This window comes from Pteropus alecto, unplaced genomic scaffold, assembly GCF_000325575.1.
Source record: "Pteropus alecto unplaced genomic scaffold, ASM32557v1 scaffold89, whole genome shotgun sequence".
NCBI classification, from domain to species: domain Eukaryota; kingdom Metazoa; phylum Chordata; class Mammalia; order Chiroptera; family Pteropodidae; genus Pteropus; species Pteropus alecto.
In genome coordinates this window covers 1,695,549-1,709,858 of record NW_006443130.1, presented here as the reverse complement: position 1 = coordinate 1,709,858, position 14,310 = coordinate 1,695,549, and the positions used below count along the sequence as shown (strand labels likewise).

The following is a 14,310-nucleotide window of genomic DNA, read 5'->3' as shown; positions in this document are numbered from 1 at the left end:
AGGAAGTACGCCAAGGGCACGGAGAAGGCAAAGTTCGGGAGCTGGGACAGGTTCCGATGAGCCTACAGGGGGTGAAGGCCAAAGACACGAGTTCACAGAACTTGGCGTGACAGTAACTTCATTCCTGCCTGGGGTCTTCTCTGCGTGGAGGACAAGGCCGTCATCCCCCCTCATCCACGGGGGCGCGTCCCAAGACCCCCAGTGGGTGCCCGACACCACGGACAGGACCGAGCCCTGTACAGCCACGTGCTCCCCGCACGTGGACCTGTGACCAGGTCACCAGCAGCATCAACGGCCTTCGACGCCGTCTGAGGCGCCAGCCAGGCCAGCACGAGCGCCCGTCCTTTTCGTCAGTTTCGCGGAGGGCGATGACTGGTTCTCGCCGTAGGTCTCGGCTCAGCACGTTTTCTCTCACCGGCCTGAGAACTCGCCCGCCCTCACTCACCGAAGGCTCCCTAGGACTTCCCTGTGGCGTCTCTGAATCGCCAGCGTCACTGCTCTTGGGCTTTGGGGCCATTATGAGGTAAAATAATGGTGACTTGAGCTGAGCACTGCGACACCATGGCAGCGGACCTGACAACCGAGGCGGCTGTCCAGGGGCTGGGCGGGCAGTGTGCAGGGTGGACATGTGGGCAGAGGGAGCCTCGTGCCCCCCGCAGGATGGATGGTGCCCGTTTTCATCACACTCCTCAGCGGCACACAATTTAAAGCTTATCAGTGGTTTATATCTGGAATTTTCCACTTAATTTTCCATTATTTTGGGACCAAGGTTGACCCTGGGTAGCTGGAGCTGCAGGCTGGGGAACGACTCTGCGAGGACCTGGAGGCATCTCGGCAGGGGGCGGTCCAGACGCCCGGAAGCACCGCCCCCAGCCCCAGCAGCTCTGGGGACGAGCCGCCCGGCCTCTGCCTTTCTCTGCATAAATGAGAGGACGCGGAACGCCACGTTTTCCCTACCAAGTGGGACACGGTCACCATGGTTTTGGAACCTTATAAACGACCGTAAACACTCCTCAGCAGCCCTGCTGTGGGGCCTCCCTGCAGCCGCTTTTCTGTGACTCCAGAAACGTCACTAAACCCGGCGCCCCAGCCGGCACTCCTTGGCCAACTACACTCCGACGACACAGATCTCACGATGATTTACGCAGCTGCCTGTCAATCACACGCCGACAAGCGGAGTGGAAAAGCTCAAGCACGCCCGCGCCCGCCACGAGTTCTCCCAACAGGTTTGGTGTCACCCGAGACGGTGTGTCCTGCCGAACGTCATGTGAGCACATGTGTCAGTTCAAGAAAAAAGGTGAAAACGTTCACGTGTTACATGTAACCTCGTCTGCCTAACGCAGCGCTTCAGCGTGTCAGCCCCACGACGGTCATTGATGAGGCACTCTACGCCTTTCCCGCGCCCAGTCTGACGGACGCATCCAGGCGCTGTGGGGCCTGTTCCTGGTCTACGCCGGCCCCCACGGCCGTGAGTGCATGCGTGCTCCTGTGCAGACAGCCAGGAGCCCCTGGGGTCCCCCAATCTTGCCGCAGCCTCGCCAAGCGCCCCCTGCAGCATGCAGGATGCCGGCACGAAGGTCTGCACTGCACACCTACCTCCCACTCCTGGAAGAGGCGGATCAAGTACTCGTAGTTCCGAGCACGCAAGGCCAGGTGGTCGATGAGCAGCAGCATGCACAGGGGGTCCTCATCCGGCTCCAGGCTTGAGCGGGAAGGCAGAGGGAGACAAACCCGAGTGGGCCAGTGTGGGCGCCCACGGGCCTGCGGTCACTGAGGACGGGACCGTTGCCCCTGCCGGACACTTACCTGAGGATGAGCTTGCAGTACTCCAGAGCCGTGCGTGGGCAGCCGCGCTTCTCTAGGAAGCTCATCTGCTTGTAGAGGGCCAGGTAGAAGCTCCTAGACCCAAGAGAGTTCCTCGTGAGCTAGGGCGACAGGAAGGCACAAGGCCACGTCGCCCGGGGGAACTCGTGCGCCGGGCCCACCCTCTGCTGGCTGGCTGCGTGGGCGTGTCCTGTGTGGCCTAATCGCCGTGAATGCTTGAGAAGGTCCCTGTGTCCGCAGAGGTGATGCTCTGTTTGTTGTATGCAGCTACGTGTGCGTCTATGTGCAGAAAACCAAGCTTATTTGTTAGCTGGAGCTTTTAGCATCTTGGGTATTTTTGCGTTTTTTGTTTTTTTTTAACCATTTATCATCTAAGGGAACAGAGTTACAATCTCCCACGTAATTCCAATTTTAATTTATCCTCAAATTTCAATAGTTGATATTAGCACTGTTGTGATTTAAAGAATCCTAGTTATTTTTGTCAATAACCCTGTTAATGCCTGGAAACATTTGTATCTCATAACCTATCTCAAAGAACTAAGAATTTAATGAGCGAGACCAAAAAAATCCCAACACAGCCAGTAGAGAAAATTCAGACCCAGCACATAGTGCAGACGAGGGGTAGAGGGAGCCAGCATGCCTGGGACCCAGGACAGAGGGCTCGCCCACCCTCCCAGGGCCCTGGTGACCAGGCCGAAGGCAAGGCCAGGGGGTGGGGCAGCGGGGAGCCTGCTGAGGCCATCCAGGCCTGACCTGGTAAGGCTCGAGCAGGGGCTGAGGGTGGGAGTGGGGTCTGTGAGAAGAGTCACACGCGCACAACCATTCAATGCGGGGGACGGCGTCAGGCTGAACTCAAGCTACTGATTTAAGAATCGTGCACACAAAGCATCACAGCATACTGCAAACAACCAGGGTCCTTGAGTCCAAAGACACAAGAGAACACAACAGACCGCAGGGTGAAGTGGCTGAGCTCGCTCCTAACACAGAAGACAGTTAAGCCCGGCCAGCCTGAGCCGCGCATCCTTGAGCCCGGCCCTTCTGCACGCAAGCTTGAAACACAGAGAGGTGCCCTGGTCCGGGACCTCCTGAGGACAGCCCAGGCCACCTGCTCCTGCGTCACCCACACTCCTGTCACCTGTGACGGCTTCAACGCACCAGAGGAAGAGCAGAGCGTGTGGCGTCTGCGAGACCCCTGGGCGGCCGGCTCACCTGTTCTCAGGTCTGCGGTAATCCAGCCGGCAGGTCCCACTGGTGAGGCTGAACAAGGGGTGGAAGGCACACTCCATGCTGTACAGCGCTCTCTCTGCAAGCCACACGGACAGCAGGGGACAGCGTCACGGCCACTGGGCAGTGACTGCAACCCCATCCTCTGCGGCTCGCAACAAAGAAAGCTCTGGAAGGAAGGAGGCCACGTCGCTGGGACTTTGGGGAGTGACAGAGCACAGACGTGACCTTGGGGATCACTGGGCCACTCCGCACTGACTTCAGCCACAGGGTCCGAACCGGCAACACCAAGATTCTAGCCAGAGAAATGCAAACACACGTCCTCACAAAGCCCATCTGCACATGTCCCAGCCGTGAGAACGGCCCGGGCGTCTCCCAAGTGCTGGTGAGTAACGAAACGTGGTCAGTTCACACAACAGAACATCACTCCGCTGTCAAAGGATGTGAATGAAAGAAATCAGAGAGAGACACGTGTTAAATGATCCTATTGATAAGAAAGGTCCAGACAGGCAAACCCAGAGACGGCAAGGAGACTGGTGCCAGGGGCTGGGGACAGGGAGGTGAGAGCTGACGGGCTGCGTCACTTTTGTAAGTCATGAAAATGATCTGGGATCTATGAGGCTGTGCAACTCTGGCACCTACTAAAACCCATGAACTGTATGCTTTAAATGGGGGAATTTTATGAATTACATCTCGATAAAGCTGTTACTTTAGAAATAGCCTGACAAACCCATCTGTATCCCGTCACCGTATAAAACAGCATCCGGGCCGCCAGCCTCTGCGGCACTCCGGTGAAGGGACTCGGGGCCTGGAGCAGCAGGGCGGCTGTGGGGCTCACCTACGAGGTCGCGGGCCATCTCCTGGTCCTCCTGGAACCGGCAGGCGTCGCTGAGCTGCAGCAGGGAATCCACGTGATAGGGGCTGGTCTGCAGCAGGACCTGCGGGGAGGGGGCAAGCTGCCAGGGCTACGGGCAGGGCCTGCCGGGTCCCATGTGGGTGGCGCCCGGCCCCAGGCCTCTCTTTTCCTCAGGCATTTAAATCTTGGGGAAAATACCGCCAGGGGTGGTGAAGCCCAATCACTGACGTGATTCAAAGTGGGAGCTTGGACCCGGTGCCCAGGTGCCTCTGTGCCAACCCTGCCCCACGCCCCAGGAAGGAGCAGCCAGTCAGCACGCGGGGACCCCGGTGCCCAGGTGTCTACCACACCCCAGGAAGGAGCAGCCGGTCCCCAGGTGGGGAGGCCGTGGCGGGCCCTGGGGCACGCGGGGGCCCACGTACCACGATGTTGCTGGGCTCCATGGAGTCCACGGCGGCCGTGAAGCGATGCTGTGTCTGCTGGTACTCCTCGCTGTGCTCAAACGCGAAGGACGACAGGCCTCTCCTGGACTCCAGCAGCCGCATCGACAGACCTGGGGAGAGCACCACGTCAGCCAGACGCACCCCCTGACCTGCCCCTGAGAGCTGCCACGTCAGAGCGCTCCCCCAGGGCACTGGGCTGCCTGCCAGTGGCTGGGCCACAGCAGCCGTCCTCCCTGGCCTCTTCCTAGAAGGACGCTTCCCCGGGGACTGCGGACACAGCATCGAAATCCCAGGACAACAGCCATGAGGACCACACAGCCGCCCGCCATCCAGTCTGGCTGGCTGCAAACACTGTCTGCTTAGGGCCAAGACTGGGTGGGCACAGAGGACAGTGTCGGGGCCGGGCCAGGGCTGAGGAGATGGTGGTCATGGCCCACGACTCGATGCCCTTCCTCTCTGCTGCTCGTGCCCAGCTTTGGTGTTTCTCCTGATGAACCTGGACACTTCCGTCTCTTTTTAGTCCCCTCCTGGACTAGGTCGGTGGTTCCAGGTTGCCCTGGGCTCGCTCTCTCCTGACAGCCGCACCTAGGTCCACGGCCCGCGGGACCGCACAGCTAACGAGCCCCCACCCCTGCCAGTGCTCAGGGCAGCCTCGCCACCCCGGCTCCGAGGGTCCGAGGCTCCCAGATGCCCCTAGGTCATGTGGCCAGGCCCGTCGCAGGGCGTCTACCCCCCGCGCGCGGTTTCTCTTCACGTGTACTCACTACTTCGCAACAAAATATAAAAGATCACACTTTAAAAATGAACTTGATTGCTTGCTATGGTATAGGAGCCACAGGAAAAAAGGAGAGGGTAGGCCGAAGCTGCATTAAAACATGGTCAAGAGAAAACGCAGTGGGCGTGGGGGTCTGTCTCCCCCTCCACCCCACGCCGGGGCGCTCCGTCACACAGAGAGGCCTGGCCCAGCAGGCTCGAACCCAGTGGCACCCAGCGTCAGCCAAAGCACAACCCCCACAGCTGCAGCCCCTCACCTGGTTTGGTGTACCGGGGCCAGGTGCTCTTAGGGGTCGTCAGCCACGTACACTTGGGGTACACACGCTGTCTCTGCCGTGGCCTGGAGGGGCGGGACACGGCACAACCTCACCTTCGTTGCCGACCTCTGCAGGGGCTGCTGAGCAAGGCCGTGGGGCAGGCAGGGTGGGGGCAAGCGTGACAAGGACGCATGCCGACCGCGCCAGCAACGGAACGTGAGCACGGCCAGACGCCGCAGGGGACCGTGACCTAAACCACCGGCCACCAGAGAAAGAGAACAGGAACACGGGAGACGCCGTCCACCAGGGCAGCAAGAAAATGACAGGAAAGGGAAGCCGAGAACCGAAATCAGAGGCACCAGAATGAACGCAGCGTGCAGGTGAGGCTGAGCGCCCAGTCTCGGGGCGCTCCCTCAGCTCCCCTCTCCCGAGACCCAACCCCGCCACGACGGCTCAAGAAATGCCTGGCAGTTCAGTGACACCAGCACGTGTCTGCACGAGAGCTAGCCAGACAGAAAGTTTTAAAGAGATAAATATAACACAAGAAAAACAATAAACGTAATTACCATCAATAACTTGAATTTGCACAGAAATAAGAGCAGGTGAAAACGTAAAGCAACGGCAGAAATGGACCGAGCAGACGCAAACAAACGAAGCCAGGGTGGGAAGAGGAGAAACGCCTGCCCAGGGCAGTCCAGGTGACAAAGAGCAATATTTTAAAGTAAAAATGTTTCCCATTAATAGTCCCCAAAGAAGACAAAGTCAGAAACCTTCGTGTCATAAATAACACCAAAAATAAAAGCAAAACATAAGGTAAAAAAACATTCGAAATGCAAGGGAAATGTGGGCAAATAACATGAAAAAATCCTCAACCTTGCTGATAGTCAAGAACAGTCAAGGCACCAAGACTGCCTTCCGTCTGCACCTTAAAGCAGCTGCGGCCACTCCGTGCGGGGTGGAGGCAGCTCAGCTGCCCTGCGGGGTGGAGGGGGACACGCAGCCAACCCGATCAGGACGCCCATTCCCCGCGATTCCACCAGAAATGCCGGCACAGACGCAGGGGGACCGCAGCCAACACACCGCCTGGCGCCCGGTGGCAGGTGGAGATCTCACGGCAACAGGGCCCGAGGAGGCAAGCCGTGTGCGCACAGAGGCCCTGGGGAGGCAGCCGCCCGCCTTGAACGGATCTTTGGGGGTCAAAGCAGACAATTCTAAACCGCTTAAATCTTTAATGAAAAGTATATAGTTCTACAACCAGAACAAAGATGTGCTTGAAAAGACAAAGCTCTGTGGGTGTGCAAGGCCCCAGGGACTGGGCTCCGGGGTGAGCGTGCAAGGCCCCGGGAACTGGGCTCCGGGGTGAGCGTGCAAGGCCCCGGGGACTGGGCTCTGGGTGGCGTGTGCCTCCGCAGACCACCTGCACGGACCCGCGGGCCGAGCACGGCTCAGCATGGTGCCGATGGCACTGCCCACTCGGAGCTGCTCTTTATCGGAGATTAGGCCCATCCCGGAACCTGCCGTCAGCTGCGCCGCTGACTGAGAAGCAAAAAGCTGCCTAAGATTTTGGGGCTAGAAACTCAACATTTCGGGCTTCTTAGGCCTCTGTGGGAGACAGGGGGCAGGTCAGCGCCCGTGGCCACAGACGAGGTTGGACACCAGCTGTGCCCTGGACCCCCAAGCCCCTCCCCTCTGGGGCTCTGGGAACCCTCTGCAGTTTACACAGCCCGTGGCCCTTACCTTTGCTCTCCCAGGACGGCTCGGGCACCAAAGTACCTCTTCAGTTCTGTGTCTGGATTCAAGTGTCTAGAAAATTGAAAAATGAACAGAAAAATGGAATTGAGTTCTTTTACAACAATTCCGGGAATTTTAGTGTCCCATAAAGCCCCGCGAGGAAAACCACGTGTGGGCCAGCTCCCTAACCGCGGCGGCCCCGGCCAAGGCCGGGCAGAGACCTGCAGAGGTCGCCACCGACTCAGGGAAGGGGCGGCTGATTTCTGACGGTGGCGAGGCCCTCGGCAGCAGGGAGAGGGCTCCACTAAGCCGCCACAGGAACAAGAGGGGGCCGATTCGTCGCAAGACGGCACCCCAGTTCAGCACTGTCCAGAAAGAGCGTTCCCACGTACACAAAGCCAGGGGAAGGGCCCCAAATGGAGACACTCCCCTTTTCCTCCTCCTTGTTCCTACGCCCTAATGCTTGAGAACAAACTCATATCACTTTGAAGTAAAAAACAGCAAACGTTCTTCTTCTGAGGCGTGCCAGGAGGAGCGGGCGGTACCTGTGCTCCACATACAGGATGTGCTTCTTGGAGCTCGGGGGTGGCGGGCCCGGGCGCTGGGACCCGCTGCGGTCCTCGATCCTCTCCAGGACGCGGTCGATGTCCTCCAGCCCGCAATCCTGGAGGCCAACCCGAAAGGCCACTCAGCACACCCAGCACGTTAACCGTCTCACAGCCAGGGGCAGGATGGTTTGCTTGTACCAAGAGCAAGCCTCCTACGGTTTACTGCCTGACGCAGCAAGCACGTGACTTAGAAGAGAGGGAGACGCTTCCCGAGAGGTGGCTCGGGGGAGACAGAGCCCTAGAGCCACGGGGCCTCCAGCAACTGCGTCACACGCCCACAGCCCTCCACGTACAGGTGCTCTTCCCGCTTCAGGGGACCGAGCTGGAGCGTGTGACTCTCAACAGTCACAAAGCCACAACCTCTTTTCGGGACAAACAGAAGTGGACACCAAGGCCCCCAAGGCAATGATGGGAAAGTATTTTCTGATGACTCACTGCATCTGGGGGCATCTGCACCCCACCATCGAAGGGGTCTGTGGCACTAGGACAAGGTCAGGGCCAGGGCACAGGCCAAGAAGAGGCTGACAGAGGCAGGGTGGGGCCGTAACGATCGAGGACCAAGTGGACAAACCAGCAGCGAGATCTGGTATAGAACGGCATTTCCTCGACCTTTGCAGCCCTCACGCCCAGGGGAAGCCGCTGAAGCGGCAGATAAAACCAGTGACCTCAACCGCCCTGAGGGACAGCCAGACACTCGCGGATCCCTGACGTACCGGAGCTTCCCCCGCAGTGCTTTTCTTGTTCTTCTGTTTCTTTTTCTTCTTTCGGAGTTTGCCACTTGCGTTTGACTAATAAAAAAAAAAAAAAAAGCACATCTTAATCAATGGAGAGAGACAATAAAATCCTAACCCTGAGAACCGAAGCAGCAACCTGCAGAGGAACACGGAACACAGGCATGGCGTCCCCTCTTGCCATCCCTGGGGTGTCCTGTGAGCTCACCTACTTTTCAGCAATGACGAGCACCTCCCACCGGTCTCCCCAACCCTGGTGTGACGCCCACCTTCCTCTCCCACCCCGACGGCTACCAGTCTTGAGGACTCTATGCAAATCTCGTCAGAGCTCCTAAGGAAACTTTGGGGCACCTGGGCGATGACCAAAAGAATTTAGGGGCAGGCGGCAGGCAGCACGGCACCTGCTCTGGGGCAGTCGCCCCGTCAGCCACCGCTCCGTCCTCCTTGGCCTCGGCACTTCCACTGTGGGACCTCCTTTTGTTCCCCGACACCACGGCATCTGTGAGCAGACAATCGGACCTCTCCCCATTCACCACTGGTCCCTCTTCGAGGTCTTCAATGTTTATCTGGAGAAACAGGTGAGAGAGAAGGGCGTTGGTGCACACCTGGTCCCGGCTGCATGCTGGTCCTGAGATGCACCTTCGCACGCGCGGCGGAGCCGAGGGGCTGGGTGGGCTCTTCCAACCGCCACGAGGTCGGCGGGAGGGGCAGGCGCGCCTACAGCCCCTCGCATGCCAGCACCGGCCTTCTGCACGACACGCGGATCAGGGTACCTCAGTCAGAGAACCACAGCCATGCTGGGGCACCGCCCAGATTCTCACAAAATGGGACAGCAGTGAAAGGAACGAGCCACCTGCACACACGGCACAGCGGGTCTAAGGGGCATGTTAGACGGGGAAGACCCCGGAAACTCCCACTAAACACTCATGCACTCACGCACACAATCACACGCTAAACGCACACACTCACAAGCTCACGCATGCACACAGGCTCATGCACACACTCGCACGCTCACGCACGCACACAGGCTCACACACACTCACACGCTAAACACACACACTCGCACGCTTACGCACACACACGCTAAACGCACACACTCGCACACCCACACACACTCATGCTAAACGCACACACTCACAAGCTCACGCATGCACACAGGCTCACGCACACACTCGCACGCTCACACACACTCACACGCTCACGCACACTCACATGCTAAACGCACACACTCACAAGCTCACGCATGCACACAGGCTCACGCACACACTCGCACGCTCACACACACTCACACGCTCACGCACACTCACATGCTAAACGCACACACTCACAAGCTCACGCATGGACACAGGCTCACACACACACTCACGCTCATGCACGCACACAGGCTCACACACACTCACACGCTAAACACACACACTCGGATGCTTACGCACACACTAACACGGTAAACACACACACGCACGCTCACGCACACACTCACATGCTCACGCTCACACTCATGCACTGGAGGAGACAGGGCAAGGGAAGAGCAGACATGGGTACAAGTCACTGGAAAAGTCCTGGCCCTTCAGGTGATAAATCGATCCACAAATAAAAGCAGCCAATATGGGGCAATAACCACCATGCTTTGGGGATCAGACTTGATGGGCCGGTCTGGTTCACTCAAGCCCAAAACCAAATAAATAAAACTATATGTTCAATTTAAAACATTTGAAAAATACAAAGCTCAAAAAAAGAAAAAAAAAAGAAAACCAAACCTCTACTCCAACTCCACAACCCTGAGAGAATTTAAAAACTAAATTTGGGACCAGACTGCCCTTGGCGATTTTTCTCTGCTAGAAACGAAGGCGCCGTGTCTGCCGCTGCCGTGGGTGGAAGGTGTCTGAGGAGAGTGAGCAGGGACAAGCTCGTATTCCTCGGCTGTGCTCTCCTCGCCACGTGGCAGGGATGAGACCTGAGAATTTTGTGCTTGTCTGTCTAGCAAATCCATAGATCTTTACACTGCTCATTACACTGCTCGTTATTACCCTATAGTGTACTGAGACTCCGTTTTTCCCCTTTCTGGACAGTCGGACAGTTTTTTGCCCTAACTTCCAAGATCACTCTTTTTTCTCTAGTGTCTAATCTGCTGTTGAGACCCCGAGCGGATCATTCATTTCAGATCCTGTATCTTTCAGTCCCTGAACTTGCTCTTTCAACAGTTTCCATTTCTGAGATTCTCCCTTATCATGCTCGTGGTTTTCTTTAAACCCTTGAACTGTGTGTATGTGCTGTTTTAGAGTGGCATCTGACTTCGCCATTGGTCACTCCTGAGTTTGTCTCTACTGAGTGACTTTTCTCCTGGTCATGTGGCATTTCCCTTCCTCTGCACATGTCTGGTAATTTTTAGTGTGTGCTTGACATCATGCTGCTACATGCTGGATGACTGGATCCGGGCCTTGTCCTCAATAGAAACTGGAGTTTGTTCAGACAGGCAGTTAACCTACTTGCATACTAGCACATTCCCTTCAAACTTTATTTTAAGCTTTCTTAAGGCAGGGCTATGACACTTGATTGGAGGGCACTGCAGCACGGGTCCTCAGGAGTAGCCTTCCTGAAGCCTGTACCGAATGCCCAGGCCTGGCCTTTCAGCGAGGGCTCTGTGTTCTGCTGGGTGACAGCCAAGTGTCTTCTCACCTCTGTGGGTGCTGGTCGCAGCTGGCCTCAGCCCCTGCCAGCTGCTCTGCCCCAGAGCTGGTTCTTGCCCGACACAGCACGGCATCGTGCCCGAAACGTGAAGCAGACTTCCGGAACCCCTTCTCTCCAGCCCCCGCCCCACCAACCCAGCCAACTTGGTGGACCCCAAATCTGTCTCAGCTCTGTGTCCCCGCCACATCCCCTGTGCTCCAACTGGAAAGCTGGGTCGAAGGGCTCCTCAGCTGCTTCTCCTCTCTCGGGGACCTCAGATCTGCCGGGCTTACTGTCTAGTGTCTGAAAACAGCTACGTCACATATTTGCTCAGCTGTTAGTTGTTCATGGCAGCGGCTGTTCGAGTACCAGTGTTTCCGCCACTGCTGTGTGTGCTCACACCGCCTGCTTTACCGAGATGGTTTTTCGCTCTGTACAGAAGCGCCTGTCAGTGCAGGGCCCATGGGCACCACTAAAAGGGCAGCTGGAAGGAAGAGGAGTCACCATTCCCCCTGGGAGAGGGGAGCCGCCCCAACGCCGCAGTCCTGGAGGAGCGGCTTCTGCAGTCCGCCATCGAGGATGGCGAAGCCTCGCCTACTTGTCTGCAGGCGGAAACGGCTGACGTCCGGAAACGAGACACACTGCTTTGCATTGTTCGAACAGCCTTACAGGTGGAACACTGATGCGTTCATTCTTTCCTCGCTAATAGCGGCATTAACGATGGCAACCTGGTAAAGATAATCTCACAGACTTGAGGACAAAATGATGTGACACGATTTTAACCTGAAGAAACTTAGAAATTTACGGTAATCCTTGGCCAAACTAAACTTTGGCTAATAAAAGCTAAAAAAAACTCTGGACATTCTAATTCCATCTCTGATTAAATGCTTCTGTGACTGTGAATCCAGGGTTTTTGCTCGCTGCCCTTAAAACAAAGGATCAGAAGCAACTGGAGAGCAAAGATAAAGATGACACTTGACAATTTCAGATCCTTATTCTAGCCAAACAACAGCAGCCCCAACACCGAAAGTTACTTTGGAAGAAGTTTATCTTTTTTTATTTACACAATTTAAATTTATTTAAATGAATTCCAGGGAACGGCCATTCTATTGCACGTGAAAACAGACGTACACACATAATTATCTGTAAAAAAAATGCTCCTCCTTACTTACACAGCCAAGTTTTCCATCTACAGTATAAATTCTGATAGCGTTTCAAAGTGTGTTTATGAGGCTCGCATCAGCTCTTCGGAGTGGTCCTTCACCCAGCAAGCGCTGAAAATTCTATTCTGCGGCATTATTTTTAATGCTTGCACCAGATCTCGTGCAGCAAAACTCAAACTATACAATGAAAGCAGCTGCACTTACCACATAAAAATGGCACCTCAACAAAGTTGGTTTTTAAAAACCACTCCAAATGAAGTAGTAAAACGATTTGTTATCTACGGCTGGAGCTCACCCCAGATGCAGCAGCGAGGACAGTCAGAGCCCTGATGTAACAAAGGAGAGGCTTCTCTGCTCGGTCTCCCCAGGAGAGGAGGCCCCGGGGACGTTTCTGAGTAAAACGCGAAAGGCCACACATCCTACTTAAGTTCTACTACACCATCACTGGGTTTCCAACACCCCTTAACGCTTACATTTGTTGAGTGCTGATCATGTGCCCAGCACACGTTAGTTGACTTATTCCTCAGGATAGCCGTATGAGATAAATCAGATCATCCCCAAGAAATATGGAAACCAAAGCTTGCATTAGGTATCTTGCCCAAATTCTCACAGCTACGAAGAGGTGGGGTTGGGATTCAAACCTATGTCCTTCTGACTCCAAAGCCCAGGTGCACACACTGACAGGTGACAGTAGCTGCTGGTCTTCGCAGAGGAAACACTGACTCCTGCAGTAGCTTCACTGTACACCCACTGGGGGCCAGATACCGCCCTGGGCAATGGGGACACATCAGGGAACAGTGAAGCTTACACTCCAGCAGTGGGAGACAAGCAACACGAAATGAAAAGACCACGCAGGTAATGGTACAGTATGTCCTATAACTGCCAGGGAGAAAGGGGTGGGAGTGGGGGGTGGCTGTGGAGAGGGTAGGCAAGAAGAAAGTGCCACCTGCTTAAAGGCCTAGGAACATGGCATGTGGCTCCAGCATGCACTGACCGACCTCAGTCTGTCAACGAGGGGTGAGAAAGAAGACGAGTGTTTTGAAATAAGTTGGAAAAACTACTGGCAAATTTAAGGATAAACGATGTGATGGAAGTCTTGGGGGATATGGCTGGCTGCCGATGGACAGCTGTGGGAGCCAGGTGATGGGCCGCCAGGGTTAACTCTGCTACTCCACTTTTGCATGTCTGGAATTTGCCATGATTAAACAATGAAAAAGAAAGAAATGACAAGAAACAGGGTGGAGGATAGGGAGTTACCTTCAGTAAGAGGGGCATGTGAGAAGTTGAGGAACGGACGTCAGTCCCAGCGCCACCGGAAACTACCAGGTGAGGCTCTCTCACCAAGAGAGGGCGCCGAGCACCGCTAAGCCACGCCCACACCATTTATGATAGGCGCCTTAGCCTGGCAACTTCACGAGAAGTTGGGAGAAACTACAAGACCGCGAGAGAGCTTACAAAGGGTCGCTGGTTTCTCACGACCTTCAGGCCTACTGCTTTGCGTTCAACCATCCTGCAAACAGCCACCGTGTCCCTACCATGCATCAGGCACACGGTGCTGGAGATATGAGGTAAGCAAAATGCACATTACCTGCCCCACAAGGAAGTCAGAGGAGCGAGAAAAAAGTGATGCACACACAAGCAAAGTTATGGACTGAGGCCAGCGCTAAGGAGACGCCGGTGGGAGTTTATTCCTTCAGTTCACATCTACTGGGCTATGTCTCGCTGCTGGACACCGGGCTGTGGGGGACTCAGTGATGAGCGAGACACCAAGTTCTGGGTGGAGAGTAAAGGAGCGTGTCTGTAAAGACCCTGCAAGTGCCTGGCGTGGAGATGGAAACTAAGGTAAGGAACCCCCAAGACCCTGAGAGTGAAGCCCCGCCCACCCGCGCTAAGACCCCGCCCCAACGGGGAAGCCACGCCCACTCCACTGCAATCCCCCCACCCCGCCGCGGCCGGAACCGGACGTGGCCACGCCCACTACCACGCCCCTGTGACCTCGCGCCACCGCCCACTCCCTTCGTCCCGCCCTCCC

At 56.1% G+C, this 14,310-nt stretch overlaps 1 protein-coding gene across 1 annotated transcript in view; it reads right to left on the bottom strand.

Moving 5' to 3' along the window:
• The window catches only part of TCF25 (transcription factor 25), an 18,591-nt gene that overhangs the window by 3,077 nt on the left and 1,204 nt on the right, over positions 1-14,310 (bottom strand). Inside the window, 11 exon segments of the mRNA XM_006923430.3 lie at positions 1-62; positions 1,597-1,702; positions 1,807-1,899; positions 3,034-3,127; positions 3,887-3,986; positions 4,327-4,457; positions 5,379-5,461; positions 7,116-7,181; positions 7,655-7,773; positions 8,431-8,505; positions 8,850-9,014. The exon segment at positions 1-62 is cut by the window's left edge and continues 1 nt beyond it. Of these exon segments, the coding sequence (XP_006923492.1) occupies positions 1-62; positions 1,597-1,702; positions 1,807-1,899; positions 3,034-3,127; positions 3,887-3,986; positions 4,327-4,457; positions 5,379-5,461; positions 7,116-7,181; positions 7,655-7,773; positions 8,431-8,505; positions 8,850-9,014 (1,094 nt within the window).